General features: G+C 37.6%; 1 protein-coding gene across 1 annotated transcript; it reads right to left on the reverse strand.

Annotated features, from left to right (window-relative positions):
• Positions 1 to 19: 19 nt before the first annotated feature.
• LOC133518172 (TBC1 domain family member 20) lies at positions 20 to 23,314 on the reverse strand. Its single transcript, XM_061851803.1, is given in 11 exon segments — positions 20 to 62; positions 10,376 to 10,482; positions 11,042 to 11,135; positions 11,316 to 11,425; positions 11,691 to 11,907; positions 18,260 to 18,462; positions 18,849 to 18,986; positions 19,339 to 19,383; positions 19,385 to 19,446; positions 22,779 to 22,907; positions 23,059 to 23,314. Coding segments are annotated over 11 exon segments (1,278 nt in total). The 5' UTR covers positions 23,210 to 23,314; the 3' UTR covers positions 20 to 40.
• Between the last annotated feature and the right edge of the window lie 495 nt (positions 23,315 to 23,809).

The raw sequence follows: 23,809 nt of genomic DNA on the forward strand, positions 1-23,809 counted from the left end.
TCCATTTTATTCCCCCCCCCCCCTCCCCCACCTCCTCAGCTCACAGCTCCAGCTCCCGTCGCCTGCAACCACAAACAAACAACGTACAGCAACACATGCAGCCAATGAAACACGAGCTCGTAATAAACGTGTATTAACGTCACGTGCCGCGTCCACACCCGCGTCTATACCCACGCGTACAGACCGGCACAACTTTACATAGCGCCGTATAAAGCTTACTTTAATACTAATTTTATGTAATGGTCGTTCGAACTGCCCTTGGAGACCTTACGACCATATACTTAGACACCATTTTTCAACGCCAGCTTGAAACGAACCATTTAAGTCCTAATACAAGTTTGCATATCATATATAAAAGTAGTACCAAAAGGACATACAATAAAATAAATACTGTCTATTTCTTAAACCAATGTGAGTATAGCCGTTCGTGGTTATATTCAAACGAACTAGTGTTAAAAGTTAAAAATTAAATTATACAGGGTGACCTTTGCCCTTGGACAAACCCTGAAATCCCACGTAGGGTTACTTCTCAGGAATGCTCTGACATTTTCATCATCTAATATTTTTTAAATTAGAACAAAAGATGAAAAAATAATTTTTTCGAACAAAAGTTATTCGCAATAATCGACAACAAAAAGAAACGCACTGTGTTAATCTTTGGCAGTGTTTTTGACAATTTATTCAAAATATTTGATAATGATAACATTTTTCAAAAGTCAGAAGCTTATTAGTGTCATAAACAATGAGCGGAATTCTTCATAGCAAAAATGAAACTGTCAGAGGGATTGACCTAACTGTTTTATCGATGTTACGGAATAATATCGCATTAGGTATCCATAATCAACTTAAAAGATTATTCTGTAACATTTGACCTCTTTGATAAGCAACTTGCATCTCCGTATTAAAGTAAATCATGTCAGCGTCACATATGTCATTTATGTCACTTGAGTTTTCATGAGTGATTTCCATGCCGTATTACTAAAATGGTTAATCCTAAAAGAAAACAATAAAAAATGGATACAGAAAGATTCTTATTTCAGTTTCAAAGAAGATTCTTCCACAATATATTGCTCTAAATGTTACGTTCATTTACATCATAAAAGTATTTTCTGTTTTATTCTTTACTAGTATACCAAAATACAGTGGCGGTCAGCTAATTAGGGACACCTATGTTTCGTTAAGTGACAAATATTTATCGATAAGTCGATAAAACAGTTAGGTCAATCCCTCTGACAGTTTGATTTTTGCTATGAAGAATTCCGCTCATTGGTCATAAATAAAAAAGATAATCAAAAAGGTTGAAGAAGGTTCCATACTATTCTTCGAGGATATTACCTTAGGAGCTACTAACAAATACAGGCTGCTCCAAAGTAAAAAATGGTAATTCGTTAATTTCTTCGAAACCGCTACACCGGCTGTTATGATACTTTGTACACTGGTTCTAAATACCCTAATGCATATGTACATTTCGGCTTAGTCCAATGGCTAGGGACACACTGTATAAAGCGGTGAAATCTTATAAAAACGCGAAGCGTGATGTAAAGCTAGATTTTTGGTATGTTATTTGTTGTTCCTGGAGGACTATGAAACCGTATAGGCAAGCAAAAAAAGAATTGTGCTCCCTGCAAAATATTACGCGAAACTCTGCGTAGGGGGCGCCACTACCACAATCCATCACAATCTGAAGGTCTACAGCGAAACAGGAAAATCTTAATTTGTTTATCTAAATCACTCTTGCATATTTGACTGATGAACTAAATTTCAATTTTCGCTTTTTCCGGTAGGCCAAAGCCTACCGGAAAAAGCGAAAATCGAATTTAGTGTAAACAAACCGTCTTGATGCATCAATGTCATAATTTATTATCTGTATAAACTTGTCAAAAACAGTTTAAGGCACAGTATGTATAATTTACTCTATATGGTTTACGAAAGGTGCTAGTGCTGCACTCTGGCGGCAGAACATTTCAGTAATACTCTTTGCAAAAAACAACAGTTGATACTATTTGCCAAAAAAAACGGAGTTTTAACAGGTTTTCTTCATAATTAGTACTAACATGTACTAATATGAACTGGGGTATTACTATGAGAACAACTGTTATAAATCAAGTCATTGCAAATTAATTGCCATAAGTGATCAGTAAGTCTTAAGAGAGAAGCCACATATTGTAAAAGGACGGTTCTCAGAAAGGCAATAATGTAGGATGTGGGATCTAAGGTGAGAGACCAACGTTCAGAGCTAGCATCGGCATGGACAGACAGGCCTAGATCTTCCAGACAGAAGTCTTCGCCATTAATAAGTGTGCGGAGACTTCTGATGCTCAGTTCAGTTCAAATACACTTTATTCATGTAGGCCTAGCAACAAGCACTTATGAATAGTCAGACAGTATTACATATTATTATCTTAAGCAATTTATTGATGTAAATATAATTCCATATATAATACTAATGAATATAATTCATAGATCAAATTTAATACTAAGAATTTCACAAAATATCGTCAAACAAAAAAAAAAACAATTGTATAAAAAAATACTAGTCTAGAATGTTTCTAGAATACATTCTAAATGTCATACAAATAAAATAAAAAATAAAACAACAAAGGAAGTAGATAAATTGGAATATCCATTTCATCATCATTATTCAAATATAGGAAATAATTAATCATTTCGAATCACAATGAATCCCACGTTGTTTTATCATTCATGTAGTCTTGTGTGGTATAATAAGCTTTAGAGATAAGTTTACGCTTTACATGATTTTTAAATTTATTAATTGATAATTCAGTAATATGGTTTGGAAGTTTATTATAAAATCTTACACAATTACCCATGAATGATTTTTTTATTTTTATGGGCCCGATTGAAGGGCACTGCGAGCTTATGTTTATTTCTAGTATTAATATTACGAATGTCACCATTTTTCCTAAAATCGGCAATATTTTTATGTACATACAGAATATTCTCATAAATGTATTGACAGTGCACTGTCATTATGTCAATTTCCTTAAATTTATCTCTAAGTGAGTCTCTATGGTTCATTTTATATATTGCTCGAATAACCCTCTTCTGCAGAATAAAAATGGTATTTATCTCTGAAGCACTGTCCCATAGTAAAATACCATATGACATAATGCTATGGAAGTAACTAAAATATACTAATCGAGCTGTTTTGACATCAGTTAACTGACGGATTTTGCTTACTGCAAAAGCTGCAGAACTCAGTCTATTCGAAAGAGTAGCAATGCCATGAAGATCGAGGCCTGTCTGTCCATGCTTACGAGGGCTGCTATTTATATATCCGGAAACCGGGATTACAATCTTCTTAAATAGTATATTTGACCTCCATGGTAAAATTTGAACTTTTTTAAGTACTGGCCGGTATATTTTTTCTTTCTTATTAACGCTAGTGTTTTGTTTTTGACGGGTTTTAAATGTCATCTCGCTGCAAGAATGGAACTCACTCGTAAAAATATTCGTTCTATGATTTATTATGATTTTCGGCGTGGTTTAACGCAACAACAGTGCATAGATCAACTAACTTCAACTTTTGGTGATGAAGCTCCATCTAAAACTACTGTGTATCACTGGTTTAGTGAGTTCAATCGTGGACGTAGTATGCTTACGGACGAAGTTAAGGCAGGACGCCCGAAATCGGTCGTAGTACCACAAAATATTGAGGCTGTTCGAAAACTTATAATGGACGACCGACATGTTACGTACCGCGAGATAGAGGCGACTCTGGGTATTTCTATGACTAGCATTAATAGCATATTACATGATCATTTAGCTGTAAAAAAAATTTGTTCGCGTTGGATACCGCACAACTTAACTAAGGAGCAAAAAGATGCTCGCGTCGAATGGTGCAATAAAATATTATAAAAATATAACCGTGGTGACTCAAAGGCCGTTTATAACATCTATACAGGTGACGAATCCTGGATCTATGCATACGATCCCGAAACGAAGCAACAATCAACGGTATGGGTGTTTCAAAATGAGCCGAACCCTACGAAAGTTACTCGTGCAAAAAGTACATTGAAACAAATGGTGGCCTGCTTCTTCGGTATTAATGGCCATGTAGCTACAGTGCCACTAGAAAACCGTAAAACGGTTAATTCAGATTGGTACACGACCATTTGCTTACCGGAAGTATTTGAACAAATTCGTAAAACTAACCAGCGACGAAGAATCATTCTTCATCATGACAATGCCAGCTGTCATACGTCACGCGAAGCAACTCTATTTTTGGAAGGTCAAAATGTGGAATTAACGGGTCATCCGCCGTACAGCCCTGACTTGGCACCCAATGATTTTATTTATTTCCCAATATAAAAAATAAATTACGCGGTCAACGATTTTCGACCGCTGAAGATGCTGTCGACGCATTCAAACAACACGTTATGGAGGTACCTCAGGCGGAGTGGCAGAAGTGCTTCAAAAATTGGTTCACACGAATGCAAAAGTGCATAGATCATCAAGGGGAATACTTTGAAAAACGATAAAACCATTTTCAGCCGTGTACGTTTGTTTGTTTTTTTGTTTCCGGATATATAAGTAGCAACCCTCGTATGCTATCGCTAACTCTGAGCTTAGGTCTCTCACCATAGATCCCACATCCACATATCAGCTTTATAAGGCGCAGGTCCGCCCACTTATGGGCCACTGCTCCATCTGCCGGCAGGTACCACAGTACCAGCACCTCCCTTCAGACCGCATCCAACGGAGCGCTACTCTAATTTTCGGCTCCTAACGTATTTCAGATCGGCTTGACTCCTCGTTGCGTAGAGATGTAGCCTGCATCCAGCTTTACATCACGCTTTGTATTTGTAATGTAAAGTTTGACTACTTTAATAATTAAAAAACCTAAGTTTGTGATTTTGGTCAGATATTAAAGGGTCTAGCAGGCTAAGCGAACAAGAAGTGCCCCCAACGACGGATTTTGTCGATATTTCTGGTAGTGTACTGTTAGGTCCTAAGGACCCTCCATGCTTAACATCAGACCTCGATTCTCTTTGTTTGCGAGTTATTCAGGATAACGTAAAATAATTAGGGTATCATTGAAAGTGTCATATTTTATAAACGATTCAAGTTACGTGAACCAAACAAAATTATATTTGATAACAATAAAAAAAACTACAAAATGCATATTTTTTACCAGCATCCTGTCCTTAAACTTCATTGCAAAAAATAAAAATATTTTTTTCCTTCCAATTTTTTTTTTACTTTTCGCGGAGGTACACCTCCAAAAAAAAATGCATAAGTAGCCACTAATTCCCACTACATACACATATAAAAATATTTGCACAAATGTTCGTGCTTCATGTCAAAAAAAAAAACGATTCTCCAATAAGTAGTCACTGGCATTATATGTACAGATAGAAGTACATGAACGATGACGTGTCAGCTTTAATAACATCTGACACATAATATTATCTGCATTTGTTTTTTGCATTTTGTAGTGGAAAATGGAAAACATTAAGTGCAGGTCTTGTAAAAAAAACATTAAAAAATATACGTGGGAAACAAAAATGCATAGAAACAGAGCAAGAGGCTGATTTATATAGCAAATGCACTAATATGTTAATTTGCATAAATGATTTATTGTGTGGTAAGTGTCGGCTTTTAGTGTATAAACATAAAGCAGTAGCATCAACTTCTGCGAGTACATGCACAACAATTGTTTAAAGAACTTTATTTCTCAAAAGAAATTTTACATTTCACTTAATGAGAATATATACTAAATCAAAAGTAAATCAGTGAGCATCGCAAGTTATACAAAACAAACAAAAATAATAACTAATTGGACTAAGACTTTTTTGTTACAATAATTAATAGTAGCACACTGCAGGTAGCACTATAAAAGTCCAGAGACTTACACTTAAAATACAATTGGCGATGCTGGCTCTGCGTTTGCAACCTACTGCTTTATGTTTTGGCGATGCTGGCTCTGCGTTTGCAACCTACTGCTTTATGTTTATAAATACACTAAAAGTCGACACTTACCACACAATAAATAATTTATGCAAATTAACATATTACTGCATTTGCTATATAAATCAGCCTCTTGCTCTGTTTCTATGCATTTTTGTTTCCCACGGATATTTTTTAATGTTTTTTTACAAGACTTGCATTTAATGTTTTCCATTTTCCACTACAAAATGCAAAAAACAAATGCAGATAATATTATGTGTCAGATGTTATTAAAGCTGACACGTCATCGTTCATGTACTTCTATCTGTACATATAATGCCAGTGACTACTTATTGGAGAATCGTTTTTTTTTGACATGAAGCACGAACATTTGTGCAAATATTTTTATATGTGTATGTAGTGGGAATTAGTGGCTACTCATGCATATTTTTTTTGGAGGTGTACCTCCGCGAAAAGTAAAAAAAAAATTGGAAGGAAAAAAATATTTATATTTTTTGCAATGAAGTTTAAGGACAGGATGCTGGTAAAAAATATGCATTTTGTAGTTTTTTTTATTGTTATCAAATATAATTTTGTTTGGTTCACGTAACTTGAATCGTTTATAAAATATGACACTTTCAATGATACCCTAATTATTTTACGTTATCCTGAATAACTCGCAAACAAAAGAGAATCGAGGTCTGATGTTAAGCATGGAGGGTCCTTAGGACCTAACAGTACACTACCAGAAATATCGACAAAATCCGTCGTTGGGGGCACTTCTTGTTCGCTTAGCCTGCTAGACCCTTTGAAATTAACGCCTCGATCCTTGAACAGAGCCAGGATTCGACTCGTGACCCTTATACTAGTGTCACTTTGACTCGACGCACAGAATGAAAATCGAAATACCGTAACTCGGTGTCATTGAAAAAAAAATTGAGAAAGTTTGGATTCACGTTTTGCACATTTACCTCAATGCCACCGACACAGCATGTCGGCCACTACTTACTGACAGGTAACATCTCACTTAAAACTAAATCCACTCCCATTATTTACAAACAAATTAACTAAAGATTAAACGATTCCCGCGAACACACAAAAGATCTTTCAATCACAAGGGTTTTCATTTCATGAAATAAATATCGGAATAACATACCTTATATACAAAACGAAACTCCACTTACACGAAATTATGAGTATGAGTGAAATAATAAATAAATATAAGCGGTGCAATACCCAAATCATCTTAAATACTACAGGAAAAAGCCGGCAAAATATGTACATAGATGAAACTTTGTTTTGTATCTTTATCTTGGTACTAAAAATGAGGAACTGCCGAGTCCTATCATAATTTAGGGGTCCGACCCCCTTTTCGGGGGTATGTGGGTAGGTGGAAGGGGGGTTCATTTCAAACATGCACATTTTACAAACTAGGCAAGTGAGGCGTTATTTCCGTGTCATTTTTTGCGCTGAATCGAATGAAACCATAATCATACCTGCACATACCCCCCTAAAAGGGGGTCGGACCCCTTAAACTTTGATAGGATTCGGCAGATCCTCATTTCTAGTGCCAAGATAAAGGTCATAAACAAATTATTATCGATGTACATATTTTGCCGCCAAGTTGCCATATTTAGTCTTATTTTACCTGTACTAAAACCTAAGTGCATTATGAATTTTGAAACATACTTTCTTACAATTTATCAACATCGTGCACGTTATATTCGCAAAGACACAAGGTCAAGCTTCGCATGAATACAATACAATCTGATCTAACTTGAATGATTCTAGAATAGTAATTACAAATAATAAATGCTCAATACCTCTGCACTGTAAGTAACCGCATTTGTGTAACGTTAGTAGCGTCCTGACCGACCGACTAACCGCTACCCCTAGGCGCCGTACATAATGTAAAACGACATATGGGACATATATATTCGTCGTCGACAACTAACCAGTCATATGTATGTCAACCTTATTGTAACAAGATAGGGCCTGCCGATGGACATCAGTGCTGGTATTGATACACCATGTATACAGGAATTACCGTCAAACGTGGCAAAGTTACCTTCTGTGGTAATTTTACCATATAGTATTACTTAATAGATACCTAAATATATAATTTATAATATACGTTTGATGGTACTTTATTATTAGATAATTCTTACAACGGCAAAACTGGTTTCACATTAGGTTTGGATTCTGAATACACAAATGCACTTCAGCAATATAACTCACGTTAACTGACCCTCTTGACCATCGCGTCGGTGGACCTTATCTCGTTGGAATAAGGTGGAAGAACGATCAGGGAATTGTCACAGCGATAGCAGATACACCGACTATATAGCAATGTAATTTTTGTTATGAGAGCTATACACTGATTATCTCTCGGCAATTAACGAAATTACATTTCTCAATTTATTTATATCTAAAAGAAATATTTAATGAGGAATGAAATTAAGTGAGGTACCCTACACAATCACTAATTAGTATCAAATTAAATATCACATGTTGATAGAATACAATACAAGCGGAAAATTTAAAATTCATATCGCTAATTATCAAGGAATATTCTACAAAATATAATTAATTTCGACATCAATATTCTCATTTGGTAACAGTTTTAGCCTCCAATCATTATTGTTTCCAGTGGGTCATTAGTTGTTCAACTGTTAACTATTTATAACTTCTTATACCTAATGTTCTCTTCGTTCTGTTTCGCGCGAGAAATGACTTTGTTATCGCCAGCCTTACGTCTACGCATAGCTTGCCACCAACTTGTAATGATCCCCACTACACTATACACTAAAACGTCCTTTCATTCACAATCAAATTGTCGTCCGCTCCGGGCATCGTTACCGACGCCAAGTCTCAACCAGGGATCGGAAACCGGTATTTTTTGTATGGGAACGAAAACGGTATTTTTTCGTTCTTTGTTAATTACTTCATTTCTAATTAGGCAATCTAATAATACGAAGTCGTTATCTGAAAACACAACTGAGTCCTACATTTAGAGTATAAAATAAACCGAAATATATGGTTATTTCGATGTTTTTGCAAAAAACCGGTTCCGATCCCTGGTCTCAACACTCAGTAATAAGTAAAGTCTTAACCTAGCTGATGGATGAACATGAAACTAGCACGATTCTATTTTAATATAATAATATTATTATACTGCAGAACTCCATCACAGAATTACCCACATCATTTTAACATGTGTACTACAGTTTAGTACATATTTGGGTGAATCAACTTTTTTTGTTTTGTTGCACAGTTTGTTTGAAGAGACGTTGTATGTCGTTCTATTAACATGCTTAGTAGGGGGCCATGGACATTGGTTATAACGACCACAAAAACGCAAGTTTAATACATTTAAGTACCATAAAATCAGTATTTCAATGAACTTTTGTCCCCTGGACAACTAATCGTAACCATGGCAACGAGTGACGCTAACAAGTTGATTCTCCCATTTGCAAGATTTTTTAGATTCATGTTTACAATATGCTTACAGTTCGTGTATCGTAAGTAATCGTTACCATTCCTAATTAGCATATTTTTTAAGCTTATATTTATAAGGCATTTATATTTTGTCAAAGTGGCTAATTCTGTGTTCTAAACTTAAAATGTATACGAGAAGCGATTATTCAACATTTCATTGGTGTGGATGGTGTATATTAACGAACATAGAGTTCCCTCGTCAACGATTGTAAACGTCATCCGTGTACAAACTTCATAACAAGCATAACAAGTTACAATATGTACAAGAAAAGAAACTCTTAAGTCTAGAAAGTTTGATACATGATTCTGTTTCAGCACTTAGCAAGTGACACCAATAACTTACAAACGTCATATTTCTCGTTAATTGTGTATCCAGAAACATGTTATGTTGTGGATTTTTTCCGATATATTCAAAAAAGTATAATTTTTCAAAAAAAAAACGTATTCATAAATAAATAAATAAAATTAGACATCATCGTTAAAGTGTATTTCTCATAAGTCGATCGGTTCACTCGCCTCAGTACTGATGTAATCGGAATCAATAAAAAACTTGTAAATCATCAGTTTTGTTCAAAAATGTTGATTACAAAGAAATTATCGAGTCGAATTTCGAAATTAGTATGTATAACCCGACAGATTAACAGACACGCCTCGTTTGGTTCGTCAAACGTCGACAAGTCAAACTTTACGATAGTACGAGCCGAAGAGAGGGAAATGTAGGACGTAGCGTTTTCAGTTCGTTTCGCGTACAAATACTTCAAGTCAATCGTATCGACGGGACTAAACTCGCGGATAGTATAAGATCAAATATTATTGCCGTACCTAAAGTGAGTCGTCTAGAGAAAAACATAGTATTATAAATAATAGTTTTCGAGTCGGACGTCAGTTTCGATTATTCACATTCGCAAAGGGAAGGAGGGGGCCGCGCTAGAGCCGGAACACGACGAAGGGATAGGCGTGGCGCTACCTGTTGAAGAGGTCGGGGCGGTAGAGCACGTAGACGCCGAGCAGCGCGGCGGCCGCGGCCAGCAGCGCGCGCCGCGGCAGCGCCGGCGCGTAGCGCCGCACCGTGCGCTGCCGGGGAACACCGACACGTTAAACCTCCTGGAGCTCCGGTCTCCTCGGGTGGCGGTGCCGTCGTGTAGCGCCCGTAATATTACGCATGTTCCTTTAATCACCGCCCTCTAGGAAACCGCGCCACTGTTTACACGGACGACGATCTAGTGACGTCGTTCCACCGCCGTATTACGGCCGCTATACGAGGGCACCGCTATCCTAGAAAACCGGAACTTGAGACCCCGCGTACAATTTTTTGTACATATCGTCGGGGATAGTGCAATATCGCGCAACTAACAAAGTCGAAAGAATTCGAAATTCAAACAATGTCCAAGGTAATTGGACCTCCCTGCATTTGTTAGTTACGCGGTATTGCACTATCCCCGACGATATTCCAAAATCTACTTTGAACTTTGATAGAGTAACTAAAGGTTCCAAAATCAAAAACAAAACAAACGCTTCTGGGTCTCGAGAGGGTTATAAAAGCTACATTTGATTATGTTTATGTAAGTTTTACCATTAAGTATGGCATCACTCTACGGGGCGATGTCGACAGACAGTCCGAGCAGTGAACTACCTGTATGCGCACGGCGAGCGTCGGGTTCCGCGCGGCGGCGGCGGCGGCGCGGCGCCGCTTCAGGCGCTCCTCGTCCAACAAACGCTGCTCTTCTCTGTGATCAAAACGGGAATTATGTATTGACGAAATTGTAAGGGACACTGAGCACCCCCACTTTTTTTATACCTCATTATTCATTTCAATTTATACAACAAAGTACCAAACATTCCGACCCACATCGAGGGCCGACCGGTAAGTATAACAAAATAGTTGAGTCCGCCTGCGCTATACTCACTCCCTCCTCTCGAGCGCGTCGACCTCGGGCTCCAGGTCGGCGGGGTCGTTCTCGTCGTACAGAGTCTTCGCCGTCGCCAGGATCTCCTCGAACGGCAGGTCGTCCGGCAGCTGAAACAGAAACGACACTTGACTTATTGTCATTAGTGGCCGTGTAAAATATAGACCGTGCGAACCCCCATGGTCTCACCGTTATGAAAATTGAAACAAAAACTGAATCCACAAAATGAATTCAACACAATTATCGAATCGACTCACAAAATATAATAAAATAATAAAGACAAACAGACGTACAAAATATTTTTTGGCAAACGGAGGCCTTAAGTATGCAAAGAATGACACGTTATACAATGTGCAATATGCAGAAATAACTGACCCTCGAAAGCAGGCAGTGCAGCATGGCCATGTCCGCGTCGCAGGCGTGCACCTCGCGGCGGCGGTGCAGCACGACGGCGGCGGTGACGTAGACGGGGAACAGCGGCGGCGCGCACAGGAAGTAGTCGTACAGGCGCACCACGTCGGCGTAGCGGTTCAGCGAGTGCCCGAACCACGTCAGGTACCACGGCAGCGCGAACATCGTGCCCACACCCGCTCTGCCTCACACACACATTAAACGTTACGATTGTTTGCCAGTCATCTTTTTTATCCTACATCGGTGGCAAACAACCATACGGCCCTCCTGGTGGTAAGCAGTCTCCGTAGCGCATGTACGCCTGCAATTCGAGGGGTTTACATGAGCGCGTGGCCGACCCTAACACCTCTGAGCTCTTAGCCTTACTCACCGGCAGGAATACAACACTATAAGTAAGGTCTAGTGTTATTGGACTGCGATTTTCTGTATGGTGGAGGAACTTCCCCAGTTGGGCTCTGCTCAATAGGGCACCTAGGTATATATATTTAAACATTTCGGGGATCTCGGATCGGCTCTAACGATTTCGATGAAATTTGCTATATGAGGGTTTTCGGGCGGCGAAAAATCGATCTAGCTAGGTCGTATCTCTGGGACAACACGCATTTTTGAATTTTATACATTTTCCGAGCAAGGCTCGGTCTTCCAGATATTAAAAGCCTATATTGCATAGGTACGATGGCCCACACTGTTAACTGTCCATCGGTGGACCTTATTACAAAAGGCATAAGGTCCACCGGTGGACAGTTAAGAGTGTTGCTGTTTGTACAATACCTATGCTTTTGTTCATATTTAAGTTAAAAATTGATTCAAACCTAAACTATGCTTAACGCATATAGTAAAAAAAAGGATAATATTTTTTACTAAACACACCTTAAACGAAAAGATTAGGTACTCTGCCAAATGAAAATCGTCCAATAATAATTCTGCTAATTTACACAGAAGCGAACTGAACTGTATGTGAACCGAGAGTCTGCGTAACGTTAGTCGACCAAAAGTTACATCTACAAATGAATCACTCTGCGAAACAATGTTCGGCGAATCGTTGTCTGCGAATCGATAATCTGCGAATTAATTGTCGGAGAATCATTAAGTACCCATTATTTAGAATATGTAATCATTATGGCAGTGTATACTAGACGAAGTATAAATATACCGTAAAACCATTATACCAAGAATAACATTATGTATGTCGTTGATTAGGCAACATAGCAGTATGCTTTTTATTACGTTATTCAAAATGACGATATATCAAACTAATTATATTCAAAGTTATAATATAAAATGTAGTGTATCCCTCTGGGGTGCCGTAGGATAACAACAATAACAATAAGCGTCTATAGACTGTGTAATAGCAAAAATTAATTTTAGTTTCGAAATCAACTATGACAAATGAAAATAATTTCTGTACAAAAAGTAATGATATCCCATCAAAAACATAAATGTGTAATGAGAGCTAATTTCAATATTATTAATATGCGTTTTTGTTGACTTCGCCGGCAAAAGAATTGAGTTGAGATATATATGGGTGGCAAGTTCTAATTCAATTGGGTTTCAGTTTTTATACCAAAAAAACTATTTTTTTGAAAAGTAACATAGACAAACATAATACAGCACATATGTTAAAACTAGCCATGTCAAATCCTGGACTTTAATTACATCCCAAGTGAGCTAGAATTTGGCACACATATAGGTCTCAATTTAACAACGACGCATGTTCTTAATATTGAACTTAGCTCTCATTTCACATTTATGTTTTTGATGGGATATCATTTTATCCATAATTGACCACATTTCATTTTTATAACACCTGAAATTTTACATACATTTACATACTTCCTGAACACTGCAATATATTTATATAAATTTAATTAAAAAATTAAAATGAATTATCGCTTATTACAAGAAATACAAAAGAATAGAAATAAAGTTGTAATTTTACCAATTCTACGGCACACTAGGTGAAATGCCTTTGCCATTCGCCACAAGAAAAAAATTACTGTCATACTCATAATATTGGATTTGACATTGTCAATTAAATGCGACGTATTGATTTAAATTCAAAACAAAGAGAAATTTATTTACATAATTAAGTTACTATCCACTAATTATGAATCGATGAGGTACTCATATATACTCCTCCAAAGTATACCAAGTATTGTCTCTTCCGTTACCTACTGCAAAAATAATTCATCGAAGATATCAGATAAAAATAATAAATCTATTTATTGACAATAACAATATACATAATGGATATATACAGATGAATACTATAACTAGCTTATATCTAAAAGAGGCCCTTGAGGCATTGTACCAAGGATGCTGGCGGCATTTCCTCGTTGTATCGCAATACTGATACGTTGTGCGAGGAAGCCGCCAGCTCTTCGGTCACCAGTTACGTCAACCAGACGTTTCGCGATTTCTCCAAAAAACTTGTGCGCGCTGGGACCCCATGGACCTAGAGTTTCAACGCCAAAAGGTACAAAATGGTACTCTCTACCGAGGCTCTTATATTTATTACGTTTCAAAATTTCGGCGCTTTCCGCCGCTGCGCCCGCTTTTACATTAGTCCGTTGGAGGTGGGACGGTGCCAGTGTGTCTACGCAGGTAGCATCCCACACTAACATCCGTCCCAAGCTCCAAGGAACCAAGGACACCCCATCAGGCCTCTTGCCATCATCCCTGATAATGCCAGTTGGCTCAAGAAGAGCAGGCACATTGATGGTGGCAAGAGATCGACGGATTATGTCATTAAGCGACGCATGTCTTGAAAAACGACCTGCACTTTTTTGACAAGATAATCCGTGGTGTCCCAGTCGGTCCACGTCCGTGCCACAAGAGCATATATGTGGCGTACATACCGAAACCCCGAGTCGCAAACCAGTCGCCAGTCTTAGGGAGGTCGGATCCAAGAAAGTACCAGTATTAGGTGAAGGATGGGCATGTAGCCAGTAGCCGGCTTCCCGGGCTCCGACCGCCAAAAGTCTCGCGTGATCTGGACCCGTACAGTTGTTTAGAAGAGTATTGTAAGTTAAATCACAGTAAATATTATCCCAGCTCCTTTGTGATTTTGGGTTGTCTGGAAATTGTTTGCCCGGGCAAGCAATTTTAAAAGCATTTTTAGCATCCTCAAAGCCCGTAATCTCATAGTTTGTGGGCAAAGCCCTTAAGATATTTCCTATGAGACCAGACGTGCTATTAATGGATGCCAAAAAGGCTGGGGAAGCCACACTGGAAATTTTGCGAATTCCTAAACCTCCGAACCGAATAGGGAGGGACGCTTGAGACCAGGAAGGCTCACTCAGCTGAATGTTTAGAATCGTCTCTATACTAATTTTGATCAAATCGTCTATAGGCGACAATAAATTTTGATGTTTCCAAAAAGGACAGCAGCGGAGCACATATGTAAATTTAGGGACAAAAAGACAGAATTTCAGAATCACAAGAGCATAATGAGGGCTAATTTCGAGTAAACTATTCGTGTGACTTTTGAATTTAGATATAGAGTTAGAAACATAATCAGGAAAAGATTCTTCAAATATAGGAGAACCCAGGAGGCAAAGAGAATCCTTGTCTACCAATTTTATATTAGGAGCCAGATCGTCAAATTTGGGTTTTAAGTCGGTCAAAGTACAAGAAGATTTGTGAATAAAGAGTTCGCATTTGCTGAAATTCAAATCTAAACCAATATTTTCGAAACTGCTCCTAACAAAAGACAAATCAGAGAGCACAGTATTCACGTCGCCTCCTAGGGTTCCGTCGTCTAAGTACCAGACGTTGAATTTTGATTTTAAATTTTTAATAATTGGATTTATAGCCAAACTAAAAATTGCTGGCCCGAGAGGGTCACCCTGCTGACAACCAACCTCAGAAGATAATTCATGTGATTTGTACATTAATTTAGACGAGTCTGAATAACAAAAGAAAAGGTAATTGTACAGTTCCGGAATTTTGTCCTTAACTTCTGTCAGCAAAGTGTCCCTATTAACCGAATTAAAAGCATTTTAACGTCAATTTTGACTACAATTTCACAATCATCGAATGAAAGGTAGGTCCTTAGGGCATGGACGGCTGCCTCGCACCCACCTTTCGTGCCAAAACCTAGCTGTACTGGTTCAAAAAGGGACTGCAATTTTGATCTAAAGTGTCTAACCGCAATTTTTGATGCCAGACGTCGTAAAGTAGACCCCACCGCAATGGGTCTCACCCCTCCGTCCTTTTTGGTTTGGTCAGATAAATATTTAATTTAATTTAAAAGTGGAAAAAATTACTGTTTTGGGTGAGACTTAAACTCACGGCCTCTGAATAAGTCTCACCCAAGACAGTAATTTGAACTCACGGCCTCTGAATAAGTCTCACCCAAGACAGTAATTTGAACTCACGGCCTCTGAATAAGTCTCACCCAAGACAGTAATTTGAACTCACGGCCTCTGAATAAGTCTCACCCAAGACAGTAATTTGAACTCACGGCCTCTGAATAAGTCTCACCCAAGACAGTAATTTGAACTCACGGCCTCTGAATAAGTCTCACCCAAGACAGTAATTTGAACTCACGGCCTCTGAATAAGTCTCACCCAAGACAGTAATTTGAACTCACGGCCTCTGAATAAGTCTCACCCAAGACAGTAATTTGAACCAACGGCCTCTGAATAAGTCTCACCCAAGACAGTATTTTTTTCCACTTTTAAATTTATTCTAAGCTTAATAGCAACGTTCGCGTTCGCAGACGTTTCTGCTTGTTAAAAATAAAATATTTAATTACCTTACTTACATTCGTTAGTGTTTATCTGTCGGTCCGTTGTATGAAAGCCAGGTGTCGTCTTCACGTATCCGTTATTATATCAAAATCAAAATTGTTTTAAAACAACAAAGGACCAGTTTAAAACATTGACAATGACAACGTCTTGTTAATGAGTTTTTCTTTCGATCGAGACAAAACTAGCTTCTAGCGTAGAACTGGACTTACGCCATTTTAGAATAAGTACACATTAAATAATTAATAATAAATTAAATACAAGTCCCATTGAAACAAAATAACTATCAGCGTATTCTTCGTGTCAATTAAAATGTAGAGAAGCAATAAAATTACAGGGTCAGAAATATGAAATGTTGTCAATTATCGTTAAAAAATAATTAAACTTAGTTGTTTACAAGTCAAGACAGCATTTTAAAAAGAGATGTGCCTAGTCCACAAATCAAACATTTTTCTAGTTTTTATTTGATCAAAAACCCTAGAGAATAATGCCATACCGAAAAGCAAAAGTTACAAACTCAAAGTAGGCGACAATAGGGGAGAGCTAAGAATGGATAGAGATTTAGAGGTTATAATTAATTTATGACAATAATGAACGAAATGTCTGTGTGTCTTAAGATTTAAAGATTACAGTCGCGTCCACAGAACTATATCGAGATAGAAGAAAAGAGTTGATCGATTTGTTAGGGGACCGCTCGGTGTAACATTTTGCGAAGACACTTTGACGTCATGAGTGACATTTAGTGACAGGAAACATAAGCCGCGTGATAACGATTTAAAAGCATCAATTAGAACGCGGTAATCCGAACCATAACCAGCCTGTTAATCATGTGTCCAAGGCCGACAAAACTTCCCACTTTGTCGCTTACCAGAAAGACGCTTTGACAGGGTTATTCGTATAAATATAACTCTCGTCCCGTCCGTCCGTCTCGTCGTCGTCGCGTCCTTATGGCAAGCGACAAAATGGGACGATATTTTCATCACCCTTGCTCTTAAAAGGTTCCTTGTAGGCGATGCGGCCCCTAAATTATAAATGTCGACCTAGGGCTTTAATGTACGTCCGGTACGTCCCTAATGTTGCTCTAATTAAGCTGAAGTTTTATTTATTTCCTTCAGTTTAATTACAGCCGTGATGAAAAACATTATTGTGCCACGGGCGTTACAGGAATTACGAATTCGTACCTATTAAGTTTGTTCGTTTGTTCAATTCCCACTCGTTCGTAAATCTAGTTTACCGCCCTTAATTATATGATTTATTAATACAATGTACCTACTATTGCTTTTCACTATCTATATTATGTAGGTACATAATAATATAATAATGAAATTATTATTTCCTTTCATTTCAAAATCGATTTTACCTACTCGAGAGAGAAAATTCATCACTATTCTTACATTTGAAAGAAAAAAATGATAAATTAGACTTTTTACATAGCTGGTTTTGAACGCACGCCAGCTCCTGACATGAAAATAATACACGGCAACAAACTAAAAATAGTTTTTTAATTAAATAATATATATTTTAGGATAAGGAGTACTTACCGATGAAAGGAAATACCAGAAAAAACAGCTCCAACTTTATTTGTGGTGTTTGAAGAATTAATTATTGAACAAACCGCCATATTGATTTTGAAACCTGACGTTTCACGCGGAAAGCGGTCGGGAGCCGATTGATGTTCGCGGCGAGCATTGGAGCCGTGTGGCGACGCGAGGGAAATACACTCTTTCCTTCTATCTCGATATAGTTCTGTGGTCGAGGCGCTCAAAAAGATTGGGGACTCACTTCTCCAGGCACCCGGCGGTAGTGTCGTCGGCGCGACGCAGCACCGGCAGCATGTAGTTGAGCAGGTGCTGCGTGGGCGCCATGGTGCTCTGCATGAAGGGCGCCAGCGGAGCCCGGGGGCCGTGCGACAGCCGGCACAGCAGCGGGAACGACGCGCGGTCGCCGCACACCAGCAGCAGCGTGATGGCCACGTCGTGGTAGCCCTGCAGCATTCCATTACTACAGTTCTACTTCTAATTTACAAGAGGTCATCATGTCCCGCCTATAATACGTTGCTGGAACACATGTCCTGTACGTGTACACGAATACGAGCGACCATAAGCGATTACCATGAGCAGTCTGCAAACTAAGATTTTTGTCACTTATTTAATTGTCACTTAATCTTAAGTTACAACTAACAAGCAATCAGATAGCCCCGCAGTAAATCACAGCGCGTTTATATAATAAGACAGGTTCAATGTCATACTAGCAACTGATTGTTGTTATGAATTTGACGTGTTATGAAATGAGTCCATTACCATATATCATAAAGGTATCAGACAAGCTCTGTCTTGCCTTGACCGTGCGAGCGGCAGGTACAGGCACGTACCTGGTAGTACTTGAGGTGCGGGTGCCGGATGATGACGCGCAGGATGAGCACGGTGAGCTGGTCCTGCAGCGCCACGCGCTGCTCGTACGGGATGCCGGGCGGGAATCGCTTCAGCGACCGGTTCACGTCCAGCACCACCTGCCACCAACACCAACCGACAATGTATGGTACCTTCACACCCTGACAACTTGCACACGATAATAACAAAGATAAATCGCCCCCAACTAATGGTCACTTTAGAAGTTGCTCTTGGCAAAAATAAAAACGAGTTTTTACTAAAGTACTGTAATTTGACCTTTTTACCCAGAAGGAAAACTAGGTCTTGTCGGATTAGTCTGACAACCAGTAAAGTAAATATCAAATGACATTTCGTACATAAGTTCCAAAAAAAATACTTCTGGGATCGACAAGTTGGGGCTCAAAGAGCAAGTATTGAATATCAATCAATATTAGACTATAAAACTTGTACTAATGGAAACATAATACTCACTTGATTATATTCACTATGTGTAGATAGCTCGTCCAGAGAGGGGGGGTTCAGTCATTTCCGCGGTGGTCACGCCCACCAATAGTGGCCATATTTTTCTTCTATACTCATCTGTTTATTCAAGATAATTTATTGTAATCCATTTGTGATATTTATTTAAATGACGTCTGATTAGCTTTGATTCGCATTTGGGTTTCCGAGCAGGATGTAGTAGAAATGTTAGTACTTTGTATGTATAGCCAAAATATCAATTGCATTGTTTATAAAAACACTATTTAAACAACCTTATATAAATATGGGGAAGTGCAAGTAAAACTGCTCTTGCAGAATTGCAAATAACACAAAATAAACTAATAAAAACCCTTTTTAACTATGTTCGTTTGAATTCTAGTTCCGGAGAGCGAAGAGTCTGCAGTGGCAAGACGTGGCTTCCATTAGAACAGGGTCCTTATGCACATGCCCACATGGAGCATAAGGACTCATTAGTCATGGAAAGCCACAGACAGTTGGTTTTGTCTACTGTTGTCGCATTGTGGCCACGTCGCCATTACCTACTTACTAGGGGTTCATTCATTTCCAAAGAGTATCGGTTTTTAGGGACTCCTAAAGTTTCGCCATGTACGTTTGTTTGTACGTCTGTCTGTCCGAGGCTATGCTCCGTGATTGTTAGTGCTAGAAATCACCAATTTGGCATGGATATAAAAATCAATCGTGACGACAAAAAAAATGTAAAATACATATTAGAAAGAAATATTTCTAGAGTAGAGTTAGACCAATCTAAGTTGGCAGCGATTTTGATAGCCCAGACGGTGCAAGTGTTATTTTAAACGTTAAACTTCAATGAGATTATGACGTTTTAAAAAAAAAACACTTGCACTGCACCGTCTAGGCTATCAGAATCACTGCCAACTTAGCTTGGTCTAATTCTACCTCCCTTACACGTAGTTGACGTAATGGGGGTACAATATTTTTTTCGCTTCAACCCAATGGTGTATGTGTCGTTGGATAGGTCTTCCAAAACAAAGAAGGGTTTTTGACAAACATTTTTTGATAAAAATTTTTTTTCAGAATCAATCGCTCCGGTAGCAAAAAATATGTGTCCCTCTGACTTTCAAACCATTGCTTGTTGTGCACCATCAGCCGCAAAGTGCATGGCGATCGATTATCAATGAATTCATTCATAATTTCTTCTTGCAATTTCGCAGCTCACTGCTGTATATGATACCTAATACCTGCTTAGCCCCCGTTCAAGGCCGCCTATTGTGACAAATTGGTAATTACATAAACGGAATCCTACACTGAGCATGGCCCGACATGCTTTTGGCTGGTTTTTTAATAAAAAAAGTGGTATGATTCAAACAGTCTATCCACAAAAAAGTCGAGATCTAAATGCCTAATTAGTCAAATGCTTTAATAGCACAATCGGAATAGAAGAAACCTCGAAATTTCTTGGATAGTCCTGAAACTTGGTATATATGTAAATTAAAGGCTCCTCATTCCCATTCGATTTGACATTTAGGGTTCTTGAGGAATCGCAGCCATCTTGGAAATGTGTAACATCCTGGATAAATTCGCGTTTTACTCAAATCTACGTTATATAGGAAAATATGGTGTAACATTAAATATTATTAAATTATACACAAAAATATCCAAGATATCTTTGCAAAAAAAATACATCCTGTTAAAGAAAATACTTGCTGAATCTTGGTTTAGCGCTTGTACACTTCCACAGGACATTCTTTTAATTTTACTTGATTGTGACTTCACCAGAAAGTAGGGTTATGGGTTTAAGTACTGATGATTCCCTACATCCTGTAGCTTCGGATACTGTCTGGATTCTTAAAAAGGACATATCGCAATGCCCTTCACAACCTGTTTACACTTGTTTTATTAAAGAAAATTCAGTACAGCCGCCTTGAGAGCACACAGAATATTAAATCATATTTTTCTTCTAGCACCTGAATTATTGAACGGATTTCAATAAAACAGACATCAGTAGATCCATAATTGATACACGAGTGCTATGCAATACAAAATTACTAAAATGATCAGAGGAAAAGTGTTTAGGGCTAAATATTGTGTCTTAAATGGGGTTCAAACAATAGTGACAGTAATAAAATTTGACACATACAATCTCTGGGATCCATATTAATGTTCCTTAAAATTGGCACTTTTTTCACATCGATATTTTCAGACGTGACCGTACAAATGTACACACAAAAGTGGAATTCATATCCCTCAGAGTTTCCTATTAAAAGAATGTCCCCTGGAAGTGTATAAGCCAATTAATAAATTTAAGAATCATGTAAAGCGTAAACTTATTTCTAAAGCTTATTATACCACACAAGACTACATGAATGATAAAACAACGTGGGATTAATTGTGATTCGAAATGATTAATTATTTATTATATTTGAATAATGATGATGAAATGGATATGCCTTTGTTGTTTTTATTATATTTGTTTGACATTTAGAATTTATTCTAGAAACAATCTAGACTAGTATTCTTTATACATTTTTTTTGTATGACTGTATTTTGTGAAAGTTTTAGTATTAAATTTGATCTATGAATTATATTCATTAGTATTATATATGGAATAATATTTACAACATCAATAAATTGCTCTGATAATTAGATTAAGATAATTATATGTAATACTGTCTTACTATTCATAAGTGCTTGTTGCTAGGCCTACATGAATAAAGTATATTTGAATTGAATTGAAGCGCTAAACCTAGATTCAGCAAGTATTTTCTTTAACAGGATGTATATCTTCACAAAAATATTTTGGAGTTTTTGTGAAGAATTTAATAAGCCTTAATGTTATCCCTCAACATATTTATCTAGATAACATATATTTTGAGTAAAACGCAAATTTCTTCAGGATGGTACACGTTTTCCAAGATGACTGCGATTCCTCAAGGTCCCCAAATGTCAAATGGTATGGACATGAATAAGGGGCCTTTAATTTACATACATAACAAATTTCAAGACTGTCCAAGAAATTTCGAGGTTTGTTCTATTCAGATTGTGCTATAAACTAAGAAAAACGTTATACATTGTAGGTATTAAGGTAAATAAACATTAAAACAAAGAAAACTGAGTTTTGTTTCAAAAAGTATTTTATCTTAAAAAAGTATTTAGAAGATATGTATCTTGTATCTAGTATTTCAAATACCTTTTCCAATCTTGTATCTGATATCTTGGATACTTGACTACCTAGTATCTTGTATTTTGTATTTTAGATACTTTTTATAGGGTATCTTGTACATCTCTGAATACTTAATACAAACAGAGTAAAATTGGTTTCAAACATGATACTTGGTTAAAGTGTTGGTCATTAAACAGTGCAGCTATAATTATTTGTTGTTATGATGCAAACTATAACTATGGGTGATGTCAATACTTATTGGTTAGGTTAAAGGCTTGTTAACTCTCACCACAGATGAGGCCACCTTTACTCTTGGCGAAGTTCTGCCACTGCTCCAGACTGATCGCGTCCACGTGATCCAGGCACTCCTCTATCTCCCTCCTCTTCTCCGTTATATCGGGATCCACGAAGTCAAAATCTGTCACACAAAATTAATCCCAGTACTTTCACTTCGATTTTTTATGACAACCATACCACACAAATAAACACAGTCGCAGGCGTAAAGTTATTTGAATAAGAAGTAATAAACCCAAAGTAATGTTAGTGGAGTCATCTGTTGTTTACAATACCTTCATCGAATTTTAACTCTGAAGGCGTAGATATGTCATCAATATTTTTGGCGTGATTAATGTCCATGGTCGGTTTCTTGAGCGGCGGGGAGCAGCCCCCGTTGAAGTTACACTTGTCGCCGATAGCGGCGTCGGGATTATTAGACTCCATTCTAATAAATCGAAAATGAATCGAGCAAAAACATTACACCATCTTGCTACATGTAGTGACAAATTGACACTTTAGATTGTGATTTGACATTCAACATTTTCAACTAGGACACTGTTCAGAAACCATTTCTAATATGTCTTTTTCTAATACAATATATTCCAAAACAGGTATAATTTTCCATTATATGTATAAAACGTGCTTATTATTATTATTCTTCAAATAAAATTATTAATCAAAGTGTTTAATTGGGCTTTAAAAACAATGAACTGGATTAATTTGTATGATAGTTGTAGGTACAAATGCTATATTTAGAAAGCTACGTTACAGATAAAATAGTATCGTTCTGTTCTACGCATACTATTAGGGGGGTGGGGGACTTATTATAAATTATTATTTAAAAAAAATAGGTCGCGACGTTGACATTTATACCTACCTCATGTTTCTTAATATCTAATATTACTAACCTAGTAGTTGTGAATTGTTTTCTCTAACCCAGACTAACCCTTTTGATTTACAGGAGTACTCGTATTCATTTGGATTAGCAACTGTAGCTCTGATAAGAATTCGCGTTCCGAAATTTTTGTTTATTGTTAACATAAA

The sequence above is a fragment of the Cydia pomonella genome, chromosome 5, assembly GCF_033807575.1.
Source record: "Cydia pomonella isolate Wapato2018A chromosome 5, ilCydPomo1, whole genome shotgun sequence".
Lineage (NCBI taxonomy): Eukaryota > Metazoa > Arthropoda > Insecta > Lepidoptera > Tortricidae > Cydia > Cydia pomonella.